This window comes from Chlorocebus sabaeus, chromosome 2 (assembly GCF_047675955.1).
Source record: "Chlorocebus sabaeus isolate Y175 chromosome 2, mChlSab1.0.hap1, whole genome shotgun sequence".
Taxonomy (NCBI): Eukaryota; Metazoa; Chordata; class Mammalia; order Primates; family Cercopithecidae; genus Chlorocebus; species Chlorocebus sabaeus.
In genome coordinates, this window is record NC_132905.1 from 100090368 (window position 1) to 100109955 (window position 19588).

The window sequence follows — 19588 nt, forward strand, 5'->3', positions numbered from 1 at the left end:
AAAGATGGTAATGAACACAAAACCGTTATTCACATTATTCACTGACTTTAATATAATTTTGAAATATTTCATACTTTTGAAAAACAAAATAGCCTGGGCAACATAGGGAGACCCCATCTCTACAAAAATTTAAAAATCAGCCAGGCATGGTGGCATGTGCCTGTAGTCCCAGCTACTCGGGAGGCTGGGGTGAGAGGATTGCTTGAGCCTGGCAGGCAGAGGTTGCAGTGAGCTGAGACTGCACTGCTACTCTCCAGTCTGGGTTACAGAGTGAGGCTCCAAACTTACCATCCCCTACCAAAAAAAATATAGGCACATTTAAACAGCTAAAAGGAGCACTTACTGATTCCCATCTCGAAGAAATGAAACTCAGCATGAAAAAAATCTTTAATATCATAAGGAAATATTATGCCTACCTGTTTTAAAACAGAAGTTTATTTTGGTGGGACATACTAAAAGGAATCAGGCATTCTCCCTCAGCTTCCCCATTTTCTAGCTTTCATCATTTTCTGAACTTGAATGTCAAAGATTATGTCAAACCAGCAACTAAAGTGCTCATCACAAAATGGAAAGTGAGGAAAATACATTGGCCAAAAGATGAAAAGATGGATTCAGCCAGAGACCTGTCAAAGTAGGTCTGGTGTGAAAAGGAAAAGCCTTTGAGAACAGAGTTCCCCAGACAGACAAGGTAGCCAGGGCAGTTCACATCACGTGCCGGCTAACACAACTAACACGGCCAACCGTGTCTGCTTCACTGTGATAAGCTGCACCTACAAAAAATCATGCTGCCCTTCAAGTGACAGCTTTTTAGAAAAAAAAAAAAAAAAAAAGTCATGCTGGAAATTGGAAACTGCTGTAAGTGCTTATCAGAAATGCATGGTTTGACCGGGCATGCATGTCTAGTCAGGAGTTCGAGACCAGCCTGGCCAACATGGTGAAACCCCATCTCTACTAAAAATACAAACATATTAGCTGGGCATGGTGGAGCATGTCTGTAATCCCAGCTACTAGGGAGGCTGAGGCAGGAGAATTTCTTGAACCCAGGAGGCAGAGATTGCAGTGAGCCAAGATCATGCCACCGAACTCCAACCTGGGCAACAAAGTGAGACCCTGTCTCAAAACAAAAGGAATGCATAGTTTACTACAGCCACTTAAATGCCTTGAGAAAAAAGTTATTGCTTGTACATTTATATGTCAAGTGGAACTGCACTCAACTGCAGTGGGATTCAGGACAAGTTAGATGAGCAAGGAGATTTGCTACTACAATCCTGTGAGGCAGGCAGCGACCCGTCCCAGGGCGCCAGCCTGCGTGTGTCCCACAGAGCAGGCACTCTGTGCAAGGACAGAAGTTCTGCTGTCCTAAGTGAGCAGCCTCCCCTGGATCTCCTGTAGCTGCAGCTGAAAGGCCTACACCAGCTATAACAACTGTGTGATGAGATTCTCCCATAGAAAAGGCCAAGTGGAAACAAGAAAAAAAGGCCAGCCCCAAAGGAAGGCTTTCTCAGCACCCTTGGCCCTAGGGTATGTGAGAACAAGACAGGACAGAATCACTGCTGTCCACCATCTCTACAGCTGACAGGTACCAGTGTCAGAAAATTCTCTCTTCTGGCTGCGACCACCAGCCCCACACAGATCCACCTCCTCATGGCCCATGCTGGCTGGAGGGGCAGAGCCCCTGCCCTCCACCCCCAGCCATCCCGGGCAACCGGCTTTTGTCTCCTCACCACTCTCCACAGTCTTGCACCCTGACTCATGTGACACTGCAGGGCGCTATTTCCTGGTCCTTCCCAAATAAGGTCATCAGGAGGGACCGATCCCACCTTTTATTCAGGAGGCTGCTAGCACCAGCCCTCCCTGCGGCCTTGCCAAGAGGAGAGTGCTGAAAGGGTGCATCCTCTGTGCTCGGGCTGACTTCACCATCACCTGGTTTCTTCTCCTTCAGGGAAAAGGGTTTCTTATTGGGGCCTGTGGACACAGGAGGTAGAAAAGAGTTTATGCAATCACAGATCACCTGGTACTGGACTTTTTCACTCTGTTTCTGAGAAAGCAATATTATTTTCATTGTCACAGGAGGTTAGAGAAGAGCCCAAGGAAATAACTGTGAGATGCAAATCCACTCAGAGCCAGCCTCCCCCACTGGCAGGGGAAAGGCCTCATGCTCAAAGGGTTTGGACCAAGAGCATGAGAAACTGAAAAGAGGGCCGTGCACAATGGCTCATGCCTGTAATCCCAAGATCAGACTGGGCAACATAGCAAGATCTCATCTTTATTAAATAAATAAAAATAATTTTTTTAAAAGTTAAAAGAATAATTGAAAACTCACTTATTTTCTTCCTGTGCCAAAAGATAGCCATGTCTTTATGCAAACTTTTCCCCTTCTTTCTAGCCAGGGCTGCAGATGCCTGGAAAACAGTCCACAACCACCAAGTGTGAGTACATCAGGAAACCAAAGGAAATGGGATTGAAAACTCAAATGCAGTAAGCACAACAGACCATTCAAAGGCACCAGGAGCCGGCGTCCGTTGCACGAGTGATTCCTCCACCCACACGTCTGCTGCTTGCATGGTCTCTGGCTGTGGCAGCAGCAGGATTCATCTCCCTTACCTGTCTCACCAGCATGTATTTGCTCTTCCCTTTTTTTTTTTTTTTTTGAGACAGAGTCTCGCTCTGTCACCCAGGCTGGAGTACGGTGGCGAGATCTTGGCTCACTGCAAGCTCCGCCTCCCGGGTTCACGCATTCTCCTGCCTCAGCCTCCGAGTAGCTGGGACTACAGGCGCCCGCCACCCATGCCCGGCTAATTTTTTGTATTTTTAGTAGAGACGGGGTTTCACCGTGTTAGCCAGGATGGTCTCGATCTCCTGACCTCGTGATCCGCCTGCCTCGGCCTCCCAAAGTGCTGGGATTACAGGCATGAATCACCGTGCCCGGCCCCTGTTTTTAAAATTAACAACTTTGCTTCATAGAACCCACAAACTTGGCCTTGTTGGCATTTGGTGAGATGATTCTCACCAGCTGATCACATATACAGAAACAGTAAGTTTGCCACATCACAATTAAGCACAAAAGGGAGCTGCAGAATAACACACATGGGATGCCACTTACTACAGAAAACACACACAAAACCAACCACGTCAGTCTCCCTGTAGATATTCCTAAAAATGTCTAGAACCGGCCGGGCGCGGCGGCTCACGCCTGTAATCCCAGCACTTTGGGAGGCCCAGGCGGGCGGATCACGAGGTCAGGAGATCCAGACCATCCTGGCTAACACGGTGAAACCCCGTCTCTACCAAAAATACAAAAAACTAGCCGGGCGTGGTAACGGGCACCTGTAGTCCCAGCTACTCGGGAGGCTGAGGCAGGAGAATGGCGTGAACCCGGGAGGCGGAGCTTGCAGTGAGCTGAGATCCGGCCACTGCACTCCAGCCTGGGAGACAGAACAAGACTCTATTTCAAAACAAAAAAAACAGTCTAAAAAAATACCCACCACACTAGTTAACTGGACTACTCCTAAATAACAGGAGAGAGAAGGATGTTCAGTTTTGTCTGTATCAATGAATTGTTTATAAAGACAATGTATTTACATACTAGTTATGTCATAAAATATCTAAGGTTCAGCTGGGAGAATGAGCACATTGCAATAGGCAAAAAATAACTTTAAAAACAAAAGGGGGGCTGGGCACGGGAGCTCATGCCTGTTATCCCAGCACTTTGGGAAGTGGAGCCGGGAGTATCACTTGAGCCCAGGAGTTTAGGACCAGCCTGGGCTACACAGTGAAACTTCATCTCAAAATAATAATAATAACAATAATAATAAAATAATAGTAATAAATAATAAAAACAAGGCCAGGCATGGTGGCTCATGCCTGTAATCCCAGCACTTTGGGAGGCCAAGGTGCATGGATCACTGAGGTCAGGAGTTCAAGGCCAGCCTGGCCAACGTGGTGAAACCCCATCTTCACTAAAAATACAAAAATTAGCCAGGCGTGATGGTGCGCACACAATCCCAGCTACTTGGGAGGCTGAGGAAAGAGAATCGCTTGACTAGAAAGGTGAAGGTTGAAGTGAGCCAAGATTGTGCCACTACACTACAGCCTGGGTGACAAAGCGAGGCCCCGTCTCAAAAACAACAACAACAACAACGACAACAAAAATGAGAGCCGGTACAATGACTCAGATCTGTAATCCCAACACTTTGGGAGGCTAAGGCAGGAGGATAGCTTGAGGTCAGGAGTTTGAGACCAGCCTGAGCAACATAGTGAGACCATGTCTCTACAAATACAAAAATAAAAACAATTTTTTTAATTTAAAAAATTAAAACTAAAAACAAATTAGGATTACCATATGACCTAGCAATTCCAATCCTAAGAATATACCCCAAAAAATTGAAAGCAGGGACCCAGATAGTCATATGACAATGAACATTATTCACAATAGCCAAAAAGTAGACACAACCTGTGTCTGCCAATAGATGAATCAACAAAACGTAGTCCATCCACTTAAAGGAGTATCACTCATTTCATAAATTTCTACTTTATAAATTTCTCTAGGCCAGGCGCGGTGGCTCAAGCCTATAATCCCAGCACTTTGGGAGGCCAAGACGGGCAGATCACAAGGTCAGGAGATCGAGACCATCCTGGCTAACACGGTGAAACCGTCTTTACTAAAAAAATACAAAAAACTAGCCAGGTGTGATGGTGGGCGTCTGTAGTCCCAGCTACTCGGGAGGCTGAGGCAGGAGAATGGTGTAAACCCGGGAGGCGGAGCTTGCAGTGAGCTGAGATCTGGCCACTGTACTCCAGCCTGGGCAACAGAGCCAGACTCCGTCTCAAAAAATAAAATAAAATAAAATAAATAAATAAATAAATTTCTCTAGAACGTAATTTTGTGTATGAGAATACTCAGAAAAAATAGTGAAGATATAAAGCTATGTAACATGAGCAGTCCACACTCACTGCACCCTAGAAAGTATTATGCACTTGAGACTCATCTCAAAAACAATAAATAAATAAAAAGAAAGTCTGATGCATACATTTCAAGTCAGGATACAAATCCAGTGCTTCAAAGCAGTTATCTCTAGAGGACAGGATGACAAGGGGAATTTAACTTTTTCTTTTTTTTTGAGACAGAGTCTGGCTCTGTCACCCAGGCTGGAGTGCAGTGGCACGAACTTGGCAACTTAGCTCACTGCAACCTCCGCCTCCCGGGTTCCAGCGATTCGCCCGCCTCAGACTCCTGAGTAGGTGGGACTTCAGGCACCCGCCACCACACCCGACTAATTTTTTGTATTTTTAGTATAGACAGGGTTTCACCGTGTTAGTCAGCACGATCTTGATCTCCCGACCTCATGATCAACCCACCTCGGCCTCCCAAAGCGCTGGGATTACAGGCATGAGCCACCGCGCCCGGCCAATTTCACTTTTTCTGTATTGTTTGAAGGTTTACGGTGATCATGTACTATGACTAAAAAAAAAACAAAACAAAACCCAAAAAACTCAAGTTCCAAAAGTACTATGTGGTTAGGCCTCTCGGAAGAATTTCTGAATTTCTAAAGCCTTTCAGAAGAATTTCACTTCATGGGAACAACTCTCCCAGCATTTCTAGAGTACTGCATTCTGTAGGGACCTAGAACACTCCAAGTTATGAAATAAATAGTGCTCTCCCAGCCTATGCTAATAAGATATTTGAGTACTTTCCCTACATTACAGTAAGCAAACAACTGATAGACCAAAAAAAAAAAAATGTTTTAAAGTGACAAGGTTCAAATCTAGGGAAATAAATGGCAAGATGGGAACACTCACATGATCAAAGAAATGTACCACTGCCAGCTTTTTGCTGCGCCTGGTAAAGACGCGCTGCACTTTAGCAATTTTGCCGAAATGGTTCTCCAGAATGGTCCTGTCGTTGAGGTAGTCGGGGATGTTCTTGCACTGGATGGCTGTGACTTCAGAGGGACACAAGCCCCCAAGACTGTCTGTGCTCTCGCTTCTGTTACTCGGACGCGCAGGAGTTCCTCTTAGAGAATCTAGGGGTTCAGAGAGTGGACACTTAAACCATCAGATGTTTCCGACAACAGGAGGCACCAACTGTGTCAAAGCAGAGGAAATTTTCACAGATGTAAGACCTGCTCCATATGACATGTTAGAATCCCTAATGTTTATGGGAAATTTATCTGAAAAATCAAGCTAACCCCCAGAGAAACGTATTGACAACCTGCCAGCAGGATTTACTCTACGTTCTACATTTTCAAAGCTCACCTTCTTTCTTCTCTCTACTTTCAGTTTCTTCCTCTTTATTCACACCTGGAATCCGGGAAGGTGCCAGGACAGACTGACTCCCTCCTGGGATAGCCATGTGGTCACTTTCTCCAGACTCAACAAAGCCAATTTCCTTTTTGGCCTCCTTGTTGCCCAGACGACATACTTCCTTATTACTTTTGAAAACATCCTGTATCGTCCGACCAAATAAAGTACCTCCCCGGGGTCGATTCAGGCGGACAGGTCGTTTGTCTGGAGGATGATCACCCCGGGACAGAGGATCCAAATCTTCTGCTGTCTCGTGGCCATGTCTCCTTGGGGAGCGATCCTGATCCTCCTTCCTTTTCATTCCTTTCATTAGGCTGGGAAGTGGTTCCACCTGGGAAACAGCTTCTTCACACCCCTGCCTGACACCTGCTTTGCTAGCCTGGAAAGGTTCGCCCAAAACCGCAGATGATACAGGGAAACTACTGAAGCTATTACTAGAACTTCCAAATATTGACTTAGGTCCTCTCTTCTCTTCCTCTACATTTTGGTTTGACAAAGCAGGGGTAAAGGCAGATAATGAATTATTACTACTAACAGGTTTTGAAAAGGTAAAATTTGAATTGGTAGCTGAACTACTTGTTACTTGAGGAAAAGAGAATGGGGCCAGGCCTCCAGGTGCACTACTAATTGGGTGGGAAAACGTGAAAAACCCAGAAGCAATTTGGCTCTGGGTTTTCTCTGGCTCAGATTCAGCCCCCAGTATTGGTTTGAACACTGCATTTTCCAGAGATTTAAAGCTGAATTCTGTTTTCCCAAAACCAGAGTTCACTATTTCTCCAGCTTCTTGTCCAAAAGCAGAAGTGCTTGGGAAAGCCCCAACACTGGTGGGTGATTTAAAACTAAATCCTGGGTTTCCCAGCACAGATGAACTTGAAGGCCCACAGGTAGCCACAAAGGTGGAAGTGTGCTCAAGTCCAGAAAAGGGTCCAACACTTGAGGATTGGGTGAACCCTAATGTCTGCACTGAAGAGGAATGACTTACTCCAGAAGACGCTGGAAAGCTGGACATCTGTGAAAATCCCGAGCTCTTCCCAGATAAGGTACTGTTTTGTCCAAAAAGAGAAGGCTGACCAAATCGAAATGGCGACTTAGATGGAAGTGTTCCTACATTACCAGAAGACGCTGAAAAAGCACTAGCCTGCTGCCCACTGAAAGGATTAGTTGGGTTCATCTTCTGTTCCAATTATTAGAAGGTAATAAGTATTACGTGTGCAAAATTAATTGGCTTCCTGAAACAGCCCGTAGCACTAGGGAGCTCCCCTTCGTCTTCAGAACACGCTGAAAGACAAAAATTCAGATCACAGCTATGTTCTGTTACAAGACTAAGAAAAGAATGTTTGAACACTGTCACACTAAAAGATAACTATTTCAAAGGCAGGCAAAGGGCTATATTTTCCGAGAGCCAACAGGTTATTTTGTCGGAGGGTGGGGTAGAGAGTGGTACAAATAATTACTTTGTTACAGAGATTTAAAGCGTGATCCTTTTAAGATTAAAAAAAAAAAAGAAAGCCGATTCTTTTTACTGAGTCAGTAAATTCATGAAAAACCTCTATTGGTAGTAAGAAGATAAATACTGTTCCACCTTACAGCTTAGAGACGAATTTCTCCCGACCTCCTCCAATCTCTACAGCCGGAGAATTCAGTGTAACGCTGCCTGGCTTCCCTCGGAGCGGCTGGAGCGCTAACCACTGTCTCACATTCCTTTATCGCGCCCTGGCGACCACCCTCGAGCCGGCTGGAAGGGCGAGGGCGCTGCCACGGAGCTGCGGCCTCTCGGCGGGGACGGCGTGCCGGGGAGCCTAATCTTCCACCCAGCACAGCCCGAAACGGCGGAGGCCGCGCGGTGGGCCCGGGCCGGCCTGGTCACTGTACTGCCCCGGGCTCGCCAGGGGCCGCCGGCGCCGCAACGCTCCGTTAGCGACGATGTGGAGGCCCGGGCGCGCGGACCTGCGCGGGGGAAGGAAACGGCGCCCCCGGCGCCGGCCCAGTCCCCACGCTCACCGTCTAGCCGCAGGACCCCGAGGCCCGCGCCGCCCTCGGGCCCCTCGGAAGGACTAGAGGCACAAACACAGGCCGCTGCCGCGATACTCAGCGCTGCCCTCCGCGGGCAGGAAACGCCGCGGACCGACTTCCGGTTCGCTCGGCACTACGGTGTTCCGCCCCGCCCGCTGCGATCCGGTTCCGCTCTCCCCAACCGGCTCGGCGGCGGGGCTTCCGGTCGGGAGGGTCCGCCCGCTGTCGCGCCTTTTGCCGGGTCCAGACATCGGTACGTCTGGGCGGGTTTCTAGTCTCCCAAGCGAGAGCGTCGCATTCACCCCCGTGGGTCTGCGGGCGCCCCAGACCCCAGAGGACCTGGCCCCAGCGCTTACCTGTGTCCCCCATTCTGTGGTCCCCATTCCAGCCCGTTCCCTCCTCCGCCGCGTCCCTCCCCGCACCCCACCGCGTCCTCGCGCGCCTCGCCCCGCGCGCACACTGCACCCGTCCCTTCTCTGGGAACCGCTCCTTCCGCTCCGCCCGCCTGGAGTCCTGGCCTGATTCCGCGGCGTCCTTCCATAGCCTCTCGTTGTTGCATCCTCCCTGTGGTACATGTAAATTACCTTAAGATTTTTCAATCAGTTCCGCCAAATAAAGTGATTTGATTGCGTGTGCATGTGTATTTTTACAGAATGTGTTATCACTTGTACTGATTGGTCCTCTCTTACACTTTAACCCCAGGTTCCGTTGCAAACATTTTTAAAGGGCTGGTTATTCTTCGTGAAATGAGTTTGGTGATTAGAAATCTGCAGCGAGTCATCCCCATCAGGAGAGCGCCACTTCGCAGCAAGATCGAGATTGTAAGGAGGATTTTAGGAGTGCAGAAGTTTGACCTGGGGATCATCTGTGTTGACAACAAGAATATTCAGCACATTAATAGAATCTACAGAGGGAGAAAGGTCCCAACCGATGTGCTTTCTTTTCCATTTCATGAGGTAAAAAAAAAAAAAAAGTGTTCCTCTTGTCTAGCCTACCTTCCCAGAGTAAATTTCCCGTCTTTTTTTTTTTTTTTTTTTCTTTAGTTGAGACGGAGTCTTGCTCTGCCACCCAGGCTGGAGTGCAGTGGTGCGATCTCGGCTCACTGCAACCTCCCTGCCTGCTTCAAGTGATTCTTTTGCCTCAGCCTCCCCAGTAGGTGGGACTACAGATGTGAGCCACCACACCTGGCTAATTTTTTTTTTTTTTTCTGAGACGGAGTCTTGCTCTGTCGCCCAGGCTGGAGTGCAGTGGCGCGATCTCGGCTCACTGCAAGCTCCGCCTCCCGGGTTTACGCCATTCTCCTGCCTCAGCCTCCCAGTAACGGGGACTACAGGCGCCCGCCACCTCGCCCGGCTAATTTTTTGTGTTTGTAGTAGAGACGGGTTTTCACCGTGTTCGCCAGGATGGTCTCGATCTCCTGACCTCGTGATCCGCCCGCCTCAGCCTCCCAAAGTGGGCTAATTTTTGGGGGGGGTATTTTTAGTAGAGACGGAAGTTTCACCATGTTGGCCAGCCTGCTCTTGAACTCCTGACCTCAGGTGATCTGCCTGCTTCGGCCTCCCAGAGTGTTGGGATTACAGGCGTGAGCCACGGCGCACAGCCTAAATTTCCTGTATTAATTATATTGTAGGCTAGGCTCTGTGGCGCATATAAGTATATATATTACAGATATGATTTTTAATTTTAATTTTGAAAATTTTCGAATATACACAAAAATAGAGAGAGCAGTATATTTAGCCTCCACTGATCGATGGCCGTCACCCAGAGGCCACAATTACACTGGTAAGCCAGCAGAAAAAGAAAGGTGACAGCCAGGCGCGATGGCTCATGCCCATAATCCCAGCACTTTTGGAGCCCAAGGCAGGTGGATCACCTGAGGTCAGGGGTTCGAGATCAGCCTGGCCAACATGGTGAAACTCTGCCTCTACTAAAAACACAAAAAATTAGCTGGGTGTGGGGGGTGGAAGGGGCGCAGTGTGCCTATAATCCTAGCTACCTGGGAGGCTGAAGCAGGAGAATCGCTTGAACCCCTGAGGTGGAGGTTGCAGTGAGCCGAGATCACACCACTGCACTCCAGCCTGGGCAACAAGAGCAAAACTCTGTCTCAGAAAAAAAAAAAAAAAAAGAAAAAGGTGACTAGCGGCCACCCCCTTCCCCTCCTAATGCTCTCGGTGAATTAAAAGAGAGAAGCAAAGTGCTTCTGCAATATTTTTGCAATTTTAAGCGGGATTCGTTAATGAATATGTGCACATTGGAAAAACCAAAACAACACTGAAAGTAACAGACTGGGGTAAATATTTCCAACAAACTCGATGTGATAGCAGTCACGTTATTATCTACATTATGTACATGACTTCATTCAAGGCTTCTCACATTGTAGCAGCAGGAATTGGAGCAATCCTTTGGGAAAGCAACTTGGCAAATCTACTCCAAGAGCATTTCAAACAGACGTATCCTTTAGTCCAGTAGTGACACACCCAAGACAATAAACCAAAAGACAGAAGAGGCAGGGTGCAGTGGCTCACGCCTGTAATCCCAGCACTTTGGGAGGCCGAGGTAGATGGGTCATGATGTCAGGAGTTCGAGACCATCCTGGCCAACACGGTGAAACCCCGTCTACTAAAAATACAAAAAAAGTTAGCTGGGCTTGGTGGCACATGCCTGTAATCCCAGCTACTCGGGAGGCTGAGGCAGGAAAATCGCTTGAACCAGGGAGTCGGAGGTTGCAGTGAACTGAGATCACGCCACTGTACTCCAGCCTGGCAACAGAGAGCGACTCCGTTTCAAAGGAAAAAAAGAAAGAAAATGCTGAATCATGTAAAAATGTCTTAAAATGTTAATTTATTGGCTGGGCCTATAATCCTAGCACTTTGGGAAGCTAAGGTGGGAGGATCACTTGAGCCCAGGAGTTCAAGACCAGTCTGGGCAACATAGTCAAACCTTGTTTCTACAAAAAATAAAAACAACAATTAGCTGGGCATGGTGGTGTGCAAACCTGTAGTCCCAGCTACTCAGGAGGCTGAGGTGAGAGGATCGCCTGAGCTCAAGAAACTGAGGCTGCAGTGAGCCAAGATTGCACCTTTGCACTCCACCCTGGGCCGCAGAGTGAGACCCTGTCCCAAAAAAAGAAAAGTTACTGTTTTCTGTAACAGGAAAATAAAAGGAGCACCCTAAATATCCAGCCATAGGTGACTGACTTAGTGTGAACAGTCCTTAACTAAGTGGGCTGGTCTTTATAGTCTTTATGTGGAAAATATGAAAGACTCTTTAGGACAAAATACCAAGTAGAAAGAACAGAAATATACAATCGTGTTCATGTGATGGTTTAACTCTGTAGAGGTTGTGGATCTGTGTGATTCTGCATTGGGAGGGATGAAAGAAATGAAAAGCCATATGACAAGGTGATATCAACCTAAACAACAAACAGGTTTTTAAAGAAAAGGATGTTGATTTAGGATAGAGCATTGCAGTGAAAATACACATACCACATGCCATAGTAGACTGTGCATATTCAAGGAGGTAAAGGAAGGCAAAGGTGTTTTTTTTTCTTTTCTTTTTTTTTTTTTTTGAGACGGAATCTTGCTCTTTCTGTCACCCAGGCTGGAGTGCAATCTCGGCTCACTGCAACCTCCACTTCTCAGGTTCAAGCGATTCTCCTGCCTCAGCCTCCTGAGTAGCTGGGATTACAGGCGCCCACCATCACATCTGGCTAATTTTTTTTTTTTTTTTTTTTTTGTATTTTTAGTAAAGTCAGGGTTTCACCATGTTGGCCAAGCTGGTCTAGAACTCCTGACCTCAGGTGATCTACCCACCTCTGCCTTCCAAAGTGTTGGGATTATAGGCGTGGGTCACTGAGCCCGGCCTGGCAAAGGTTTTTAAAGGAAAAAATAATTGTTTTGAGATAATGGTCCTTGGTTACAAAGATCAATAACAAGGTTAATGCCCGTCCAAGGTTGGACAGGCAGTTGCTGGGCTGATTATCCTTGCAGAAGTTCTGTGTGTGTGTAAGGTTGTCAGGTTGTCATAGCCTTTGTGAAGGTTGCATTGTGTGTGTGTGTGTAAGGTTGTTATAGCCTTTGTGCAAGGTTGCATTTTGTGTTTGTGTAAGGTTGTCATAGCCTTTGTTGCAGTTTTTGCAGTCTTTACTGACAGTTTTTGTTATCAGGTATGAAAGTATGAGAATCCTCTCTTCATAGCTTTCCCCAGTTCTATTTGTCAGGTTTTTTTATTTGTTTGTATAACCCTAATGGCTCTACTTTGATTCTGACAACCCACCCTGCCACAGGCCCAGCTGCTACCCTGGCCTTAGACATGCAGCTTTCGAGTGATTTGGGTGGCTGGCACAGTGGCTCACGCCTGTAATCCCAGCACTCGGGGAGGCCGAGGCAGGCAGATCACCTGAGGTCAGGAGTTCGAGACTAGCCTGACCCATGAAACCCCATCTCTACTAAAAAATACAAAAATTAGGCCGGGCGCGGTGGCTCATGCCTGTAATCCCAGCAGTTTGGGAGGCCAAGGCGGGTGGATCACCTGAGGTCGGGAGTTTGAGACCAGCCTGACCAACATGGAGAAACCCAGTCTCTACTAAAAATACAAAATTAGCCGAGCGTGATGACGCATACCTGTAGTCCCACCTACTCGCTAGGCTGAGGCAGGAGAATCGCTTGAACCCAGGAGGTGGACACTCCAGCCTGGGCAACAAGAGCAAAACTCCGTCTCAGAAAAATAAATAAATAACAAAAATAAACTGGGCACGGTGGCATGCGCCTGTAATCCCAGCTACTCAGGAGACTGAGACAGGAGAATCGCTTGAACCCACGAGGCAGAGGTTGCAGTGAGCCAAGATTGTGCCATTCCACTGCAGCCTGGGCAACAAGAGCAAAACTCCGTCTCAAAAAAAAAAAAAAAAAAAGTGATTTGGTCAGAGAGCACGTGCTTATTTGCCTTGGGAATAACCAGGATGAAACCTGTCAACCTGTGGTTGGGTTACGATTCCTGTTCTCTAAGTCTGCATTTCCTCATTTTTTAGCATCTGAAAGCAGGTGAATTTCCCCTGCCTGATTTTCCAGATGACTACAATTTGGGAGACATTTTCCTAGGAGTGGAGTATATCTTCCATCAGTGTAAAGAAGATGAAGATTACAATGACGTCCTGACTGTAAGCGGGGATGCTGAAATCATATAACCTGGCGCATGGAACATGGGCCATGCAAAGGGGTCGAGATCACAGCCGTGCATCCTGTGTGTCCATGGGTACTATAAGGGCCACTGGGGGAAGAACCTGTAAGCAGGGTGTGAGGAGCACCCAGGCTGGGTAGGAACTGCATGCCTCATGCGACAGTTGGAGGAGAGAGAGAACACGCTGTGGAAACACAGAAGCTCCCAGAGAAGCCTTCTCAGCTTTTATCTCTGGAGTACAGCAGACTATGTTGAGCTAACCCAGACCTGCTGGATCAGCTTCTTTCTGAGCTGCCAGAAGTACAGAGGTTGGAGCCTCCACCACCTTCCAGATCTGTTTCTCCTCAGTGTAATCCGCCTATGGGTTCTTCCTGCCCACTGAACAAACAAAACCAATTCACTGAGACCGTTGTATTGCAGTAGAGAAAGAGTTTAACACAGAGCTAGCCAAGTGAAAAGACGAGTTATTATTCAAACTTCTAGAGAACTCAGAGGCTAGAGTTTTCATGGGCAATTTGGCAGGCAGGGGCTAGGGAATGGGTGCTGCTGATTGGTTGGGGACAGACCATGGGGTGTAAATGATTTTTGTCCGCTGAGTCCACCTCTGGGTGGAGCCACAGGATCAGCTGAGTCATGAGTCTCAGGTCCAGGTGGAGTCTGTAGGTTGCCAGCACTCAAAAGTCTGAAAAACATCCCAAAAGACCATTCTTAGGTTCTACTACTGACGTTATCTTATTGGGGAGCAATGGGGGCAGTCACAAATCTTGTGACCTCTGGCTGCATGATGACTCCTGAGCAGCAAGGAATTATAGCCAGGCAAGCTGGGGAAGAAGACCTGCTGGCTGGTTCTCCTCAGGACACCTACATCTGAGCAGAGTTCAGGCCCCTCCCATTGTCCTCATCTTGTGGCCCTTCACTAGCTTTACTGAGGTGGTTTTGGTCCTGAGCAAGGAGGGGATTCGTTTTAGGCAAGGATGATTACTATTCCTGATTTAAAGTTAAACTCTAGATTAAATTCCTCCCATAGTTAACTTGGCCTGTACCCAGGACTGAGTGGGGACAGCCAACCTGTGAGACTAGAAGCGAGGTGGAGTCAGCCACGCAAGTTAAACTCTAGATTAAATTCGTCCTGTGGTTAGCTTGGCCTGTGCCCAGGACTGAGATGGAGTCAGCCATGCCAAACTTCTCTCACTGTCATCATCTTTGCACAGGTGGTTTCAGCAGCTTGATGCCAAAAAAAAAACCCAAAAGGTATTCTGAAAAGCCATGTATGAGTGAATCATACTTGACTTGGCCTCTTTTGATTGAACAGCCATGCCCTGAGTCATCCTTGGGGATCCAAGTGCATGTGTGTGGTTTGAAGCAGAGCTTCCTAGCCAGACCCAGCGTGAAAGGCTGGGACGGCCACACAGGAACCTGGGCTGGGCCCCAACTGCTCCCTCCAGACCTGGGTAGGACGTGCCCACCACACATACCCTGCTGGCGAAGAGGAAGCTTCTGAGAGTGACAGGAAGTGGCCCAGCCCGAGATTCAGCCCTGGGATCTCTGTGGCCAGCAACTGTGGGGGACATGTGGACATCTGCTTCCATTTTCCCCAAACCTCCTGAGATTCTGTTCCCTGGTCTGCCCCTGGCATTTCTTCCTCGGGCCCAGAGCCCTCTCCGTGGGGCTCCCTATTAACCTGAAGGGAGGGCCAGCCCACTATCCCAGGACCCCATCATCATGGCCACAGGCCAGGACAGCTCTGCTCAGGGCTGGCTCTCAGCTGCACCCTCCATCTACCCCGCTTTGTCCTTCATGTCTCCAGGCACCTCACACCAGCCCCAAGGATACCCACCTCCCAGGTCTCCCTCCTCCCTCCACCCGAACCCCAGGGGAGTGCTACCCCTGTGGCCCATGTGGCTCCATAAGCCCCCTTGGTGCTGTGCCTGCTCAGGGTCCACAGGCCCTCCCTCCTCTTCCTCCTCCTCCCCAGCTCTGGGCTCCGTCTGGGTGCCCCTCCCCTGTGGGCTTTAATCCAGCCCTGTCTCCAGGAGGACATGGTAACTGTGGGTCTTCCCGAGTCACCAGCAGCTGCACCTCCCTTCCCCTGTGCCTTCATACCTCTTCTCCACTCCCTGTGCTGCCTGTGCACCAAAGCTCTACCCAGAGTGTTCAGTAAAATCAGGGGCCACTGGAGGCCCCACCCTCTAACTGGGGCACTGCCCCTCCTGGGGGTTGGGCCTGGGGTGTGGACTGCACCCTTGCCTCGTCCCTCTTAGGGCAGGGAGGCCACCCCGGCCGGTGCCCCACTACCCCCCAACCTCGCAGCACCCACCCCTCCTCACTTCTTCATAATCCACCCCCCTTGTCCATTACTCCTGTGGCTGGACAGCTCCATCCTGGGGGCCCCTACCCAGCACAGTGCTGGCCCAAACAGCAATCCACATTGACTAGAGTCTGAAAGGGGCTTGCCTGCTTTCCATTTTAGATGGAAGGGAGCTGAGGCTGAGTGCCTGTAATTCCTGCGCGGGGGTCTCACAGCAACCCTGGGGTCCTGCAGCCACGTACCAAGAGCAGCCTGTGGCCCTGGGGTGTCCCTGAAGGGTCAGCTTTCTGTGAGATCATCCTCTGAGCCGGTTTGAAATTATTCTGACAGGTGACGGCCACCCACGGACTCTGTCACTTGCTGGGCTTCACACACAGCACGGAGGCAGAGTGGAAACAGGTAAGGAGCCCATCCTCCTGCTACCCAGGGGGTGTGTGGGGGAAGGAGGCTGCCCCAGGCCCCTGCCAGCCCCCACCCTCCATCCTGACCACCCCCGCAGAAACTGGACCTCAGACCTGCCCTTGGAAAAATGACTCACAGATGCTTGCTTTCAACACCAGGCTCTCCAGATACTTCCAGCTGAATGTGTTCACTAAGAAAAGCGGTCTGTGTGCAGAGGCCGAGAGCCACAGCTGAGTGGCGCTTGGTCGAAAACGTCCAGTCAGCTAGAGACTAGGCCAGGCCCGGGGCGGGGGCGGGAGCTTTGCACGAAGTGAGTTCAAGGTTGGTTTCCTCCAGGCCCAGGGCTCCCTCTACAGAGGCCCACGTGGGCTCCGGTCCACGTGGTTAACACGCACACAGTCCTGTGTTGGCCAGCAAACCATCCGCTTCTGTGAAAGTCATGAAAAACCTTTTTCATTAAAAAAAGAAAAAGTTCGCTGGGGCAGTGGCTCACGCCTGTAATCCCAGCACTTTGGGAGGCCGAGGAGGGCGGATCACTTGAGGTCAGGAGTTCGGGATCAGCCTGGCCAACATGGTGAAACCCCGTCTCTACTAAAAATACAATAATTAGCCGGGCGTGGTGGCGGGCGCCTGTAATCCCAGCTACTCGGGAGGCTGAGGCAGGCGAATCGCTTGAACCCAGGAGGCAGAGGTTGCAGTGAGCACTCCTCCCCCTCCCTCCTCCCCCCTCCCGGGCTCTCCTTCCCTCTTGCAGCCCCGCTGCTTCTCCCAGCCTGTGGCGGTTCCGGCACTCGCTGAGCTCAGGTCCTGGTTAAGATGCCAGGAGGCGGGTCCCACCCTTTGGCCTGAGCTAGAGCCTCGCGGGCGGCCAGGTTCCCCCAAACCCTGTGGGAGGGGCGTCCCGAGGAGGCGACCCCCGAGAGTGGGGCACGGACCGCTTCCCTGGGGAGGGCCCAGCGCGCTTCCTTCCTTCCAGATGTTCCAGAAGGAGAAGGCGGTGCTGGACGAGCTGGGCCGACGCACTGGGACCCGGCTGCAGCCCCTGACCCGGGACCTCTTCAGAGGGAGCTGCAAGCAGGACGGGGGAGGGGTGGAGGCGGCGGGGAGCCGGGGTCCCACACAAATAAATAACAAATGAATATACGAGGGGAACTTCCTCTCATTTCTTTCACAGCACATCGGGTATTTTTCATTATTGTAAATAAGACCGTTCCGAGCTGTGGCATCGAGAGGGCGTCCGGAGTTCCGGGAACGCGTGGCCCCCGCCTGGGAGCACCACGCAGCGCTCGCCTCTTGCCCTTCCCGGGGGTCCCTGCCCGGAGCCCGCGCCCCCGGAGAGGAAGGGGCTCGAGGGGCTTGGGTGCCGCAGCCCGTCCTTCCGTAGAAAAGGCTTGCGTCAGTATTTCCTGCTTTACCTCCTGAGTATTCGGATATTCGAGTAAACCCTGGCGTTTCAGCGCCAGCGCACGCGTCTTCATCAGGTCGCAAGGGCGCTGGTTCCCCGGGGCCTCCCGACCCGGCCCCCCGGCCACCGACACCGCTCTAGCCGGGCCATGGTGAGGCCTCGGAGCAGCACCTCAGAGCCCCTCGTGAGCCCTAAAACCTGGGGCTACTACAATTCTGATCATCTGTTTGTCCTGTAAAATGATTTAGGGTCATGAAAATGCCTTCCCACTGGACTTGCGTCCTGTCTTAGCCTGGACTTGTCCCCTTGGGAACACAGGCCAGGCCCCTCTGTTCCTGAAGTCACTGCACCACCGCGCCCTTCGATGGAGAGCATTCTGTTTACCGTGGAACTAGCTTAATGTCGAAAAAGTACTGGTGAAAATAGAAAACGGAGTCAGCTTTAATCCAAGCTTGTAACAAGAGCACACAGTTGGGATTCACATTCAAAAGCCCTTAAGAGACTGAGAGGCCTGGAGACCTGCCAGCTGTGGGCGGGATTTTGAGGTTCTTGTTTGCTGTTAGAACCCCCCAGGAGCCTCTGTTCACATCCTGGGGCGCTCAGCGCTTCTTGGGAATTCCTGGGGGCTGAGGATGTGGGGGTCTGGCTTTACTGGGTAGTGCCCAGACACGACTGCAGTGCTGGGCCACTACTGCCCCCAGCAGCCCACAGCCAGTGACCCTGGGGCCCAGACCCAGCCTGGGTGGTCCCAGCCCTCTCGTGGACAGGGTCTCTGATGTGCGCTGGGGATGCCCTGTGTCCCACCATCAGTGAGGCTATCTCTTCATCTTTTTTTTTTTTTTTTTTTTTTTTTTTTTTTTTGAGACGGAGTCTGGCTCTGTCACCCAGGCTGGAGTTCAGTGGCCGGATCTCAGCTCACTGCAAGCTCCGCCTCCAGGGTTTACGCCATTCTCCTGCCTCAGCCTCCGGAGTAGCTGGGACTACAGGCGCCCGCCACCTCGCCCGGCTAGTTTTTTGTACTTTTTTAGTAGAGACGGGGTTTCACCGTGTTAGCCAGGATGGTCTCGATCTCCTGACCTCGTGATCCGCCCGTCTCGGCCTCCCAAAGTGCTGGGATTACAGGCTTGAGCCACCGCGCCCGGCTCTCTTCATCTTTTTTTTTTTTTCTTCTTTTTTTGAGATGTAGTCTCACCCTGTCGCCCAGGCTGGAGTGCAGTGGCATGATTTCTGACTGCAACCTCTGCCTCCCGGGTTCAAACGATTCTCCTGCCTCAGCCTCCTGAGTAGCTGGGACTACAGGTGTGTACCACCACGCCCAGCAAATTTTTTGTTGTTGTTGTATTTTTAGTAGAGACAGGGTTTCACCATGTTGGCCAGGATGGTCTTGATCTCCTGACCTCATGACCCACCTGCCTCGGCCTCCCAAAGTGCTGGGATTACAGGCATGAGCCACTGCGCCCAGCCTCTCTCTTCATACCCTCTGCTATAAGGGACTGCTTGTGTCTTCTGCCCTTTTTATTGGTTTTTCTTTTTTTTGATTTGGAGGTATTATTGGTTGGAAGTATTTATATGTATTATTGAACACAACCCTGGTTTTTTTAGTTTTGTTTTGTTTTTGAGACAGAGTCTCGCTCTGTTGCCCAGGCTGGAGTGCAGTGGCATGATTTCGGCTGACTGCAACTTCTGCCTCCTGGGTTCATGCTATTCTCCTGCCTCAGCCTCCTGAGTAGCTGGGACTACAAGTGCCCGCCACCACATTTGGCTAATTTTTTTGTATTTTTAGTAGAGACAGGGTTTCACCGTGTTATCTAGGATGGTCTCCATCTCCTGACCTCGTGATCCGCCTGCCTTGGCCTCCCAAAGTGCTGGGATTATAGGCGTGAGCCACCGTGCTTGGCCTGTTTTGTTTTTCTTGAGATAGAGTTTTGCTTTGTTGCCCAGGCTGGAGTGCAGCGGTGCAATCTCAGCTCATTGTACCC

General features: G+C 50.0%; 2 protein-coding genes across 6 annotated transcripts in view; one reads left to right on the top strand and one right to left on the bottom strand.

Annotated features, from left to right (window-relative positions):
- Positions 1-8430, bottom strand: part of MCM3AP (minichromosome maintenance complex component 3 associated protein) — a 53774-nt gene extending 45344 nt beyond the window's left edge. Inside the window, exons 1-5 of one of the 3 annotated variants that reach the window (XM_037984968.2) lie at positions 8305-8430; positions 6256-7581; positions 5800-6023; positions 2324-2402; positions 1821-1965 (exon numbers count right to left, since the gene is read on the bottom strand). In XM_037984968.2, the coding sequence (XP_037840896.2) occupies positions 1821-1965; positions 2324-2402; positions 5800-6023; positions 6256-7474 (1667 nt within the window). In that variant the 5' untranslated portion in view covers positions 7475-7581; positions 8305-8430. Of the gene's footprint in view, positions 1-1820; positions 1966-2323; positions 2403-5799; positions 6024-6255; positions 7582-7885 lie in introns of all 3 variants that reach the window. The other 2 variants (XM_037984966.2, XM_037984967.2) reach the window with 2 other exon arrangements.
- YBEY (ybeY metalloendoribonuclease) lies at positions 8408-17381 on the top strand. 3 transcript variants are annotated; one of them, XR_012091090.1, is made up of 6 exons: positions 8408-8885; positions 9019-9272; positions 13346-13474; positions 16133-16201; positions 16302-16525; positions 17181-17381. XR_012091090.1 is itself a non-coding variant. In XM_007970761.3 (5 exons), the coding sequence occupies exons 2-5, from the start codon at positions 9063-9065 to the stop codon at positions 17340-17342; spliced, it is 570 nt and encodes a 189-aa protein (XP_007968952.2). In that variant the 5' UTR covers positions 8467-8569; positions 9019-9062; the 3' UTR covers positions 17343-17381. The 3 variants fall into 3 exon arrangements, 1 of the variants encoding a protein (XP_007968952.2); XR_012091091.1 differs by lacking the exon at positions 17181-17381 and having other exon boundaries at positions 8419-8885; positions 13346-14945; positions 16363-16442; XM_007970761.3 differs by lacking the exon at positions 16302-16525 and having other exon boundaries at positions 8467-8569.
- Positions 17382-19588: the final 2207 nt, after the last annotated feature.

What these genes read in the sequence shown, in the direction of transcription:
- YBEY (XM_007970761.3), top strand. Translation starts at nt 9,063, where the DNA reads ATGAGTTTGGTGATTAGAAATCTGCAGCGAGTCATCCCCATCAGGAGA. An exon ending in TTTCTTTTCCATTTCATGAG is followed by an intron (nt 9,273 to 13,345) that starts GTAAAAAAAAAA and finishes CTCATTTTTTAG; the next exon opens with CATCTGAAAGCAGGTGAATT. An exon ending in ATTACAATGACGTCCTGACT is followed by an intron (nt 13,475 to 16,132) that starts GTAAGCGGGGAT and finishes TTATTCTGACAG; the next exon opens with GTGACGGCCACCCACGGACT.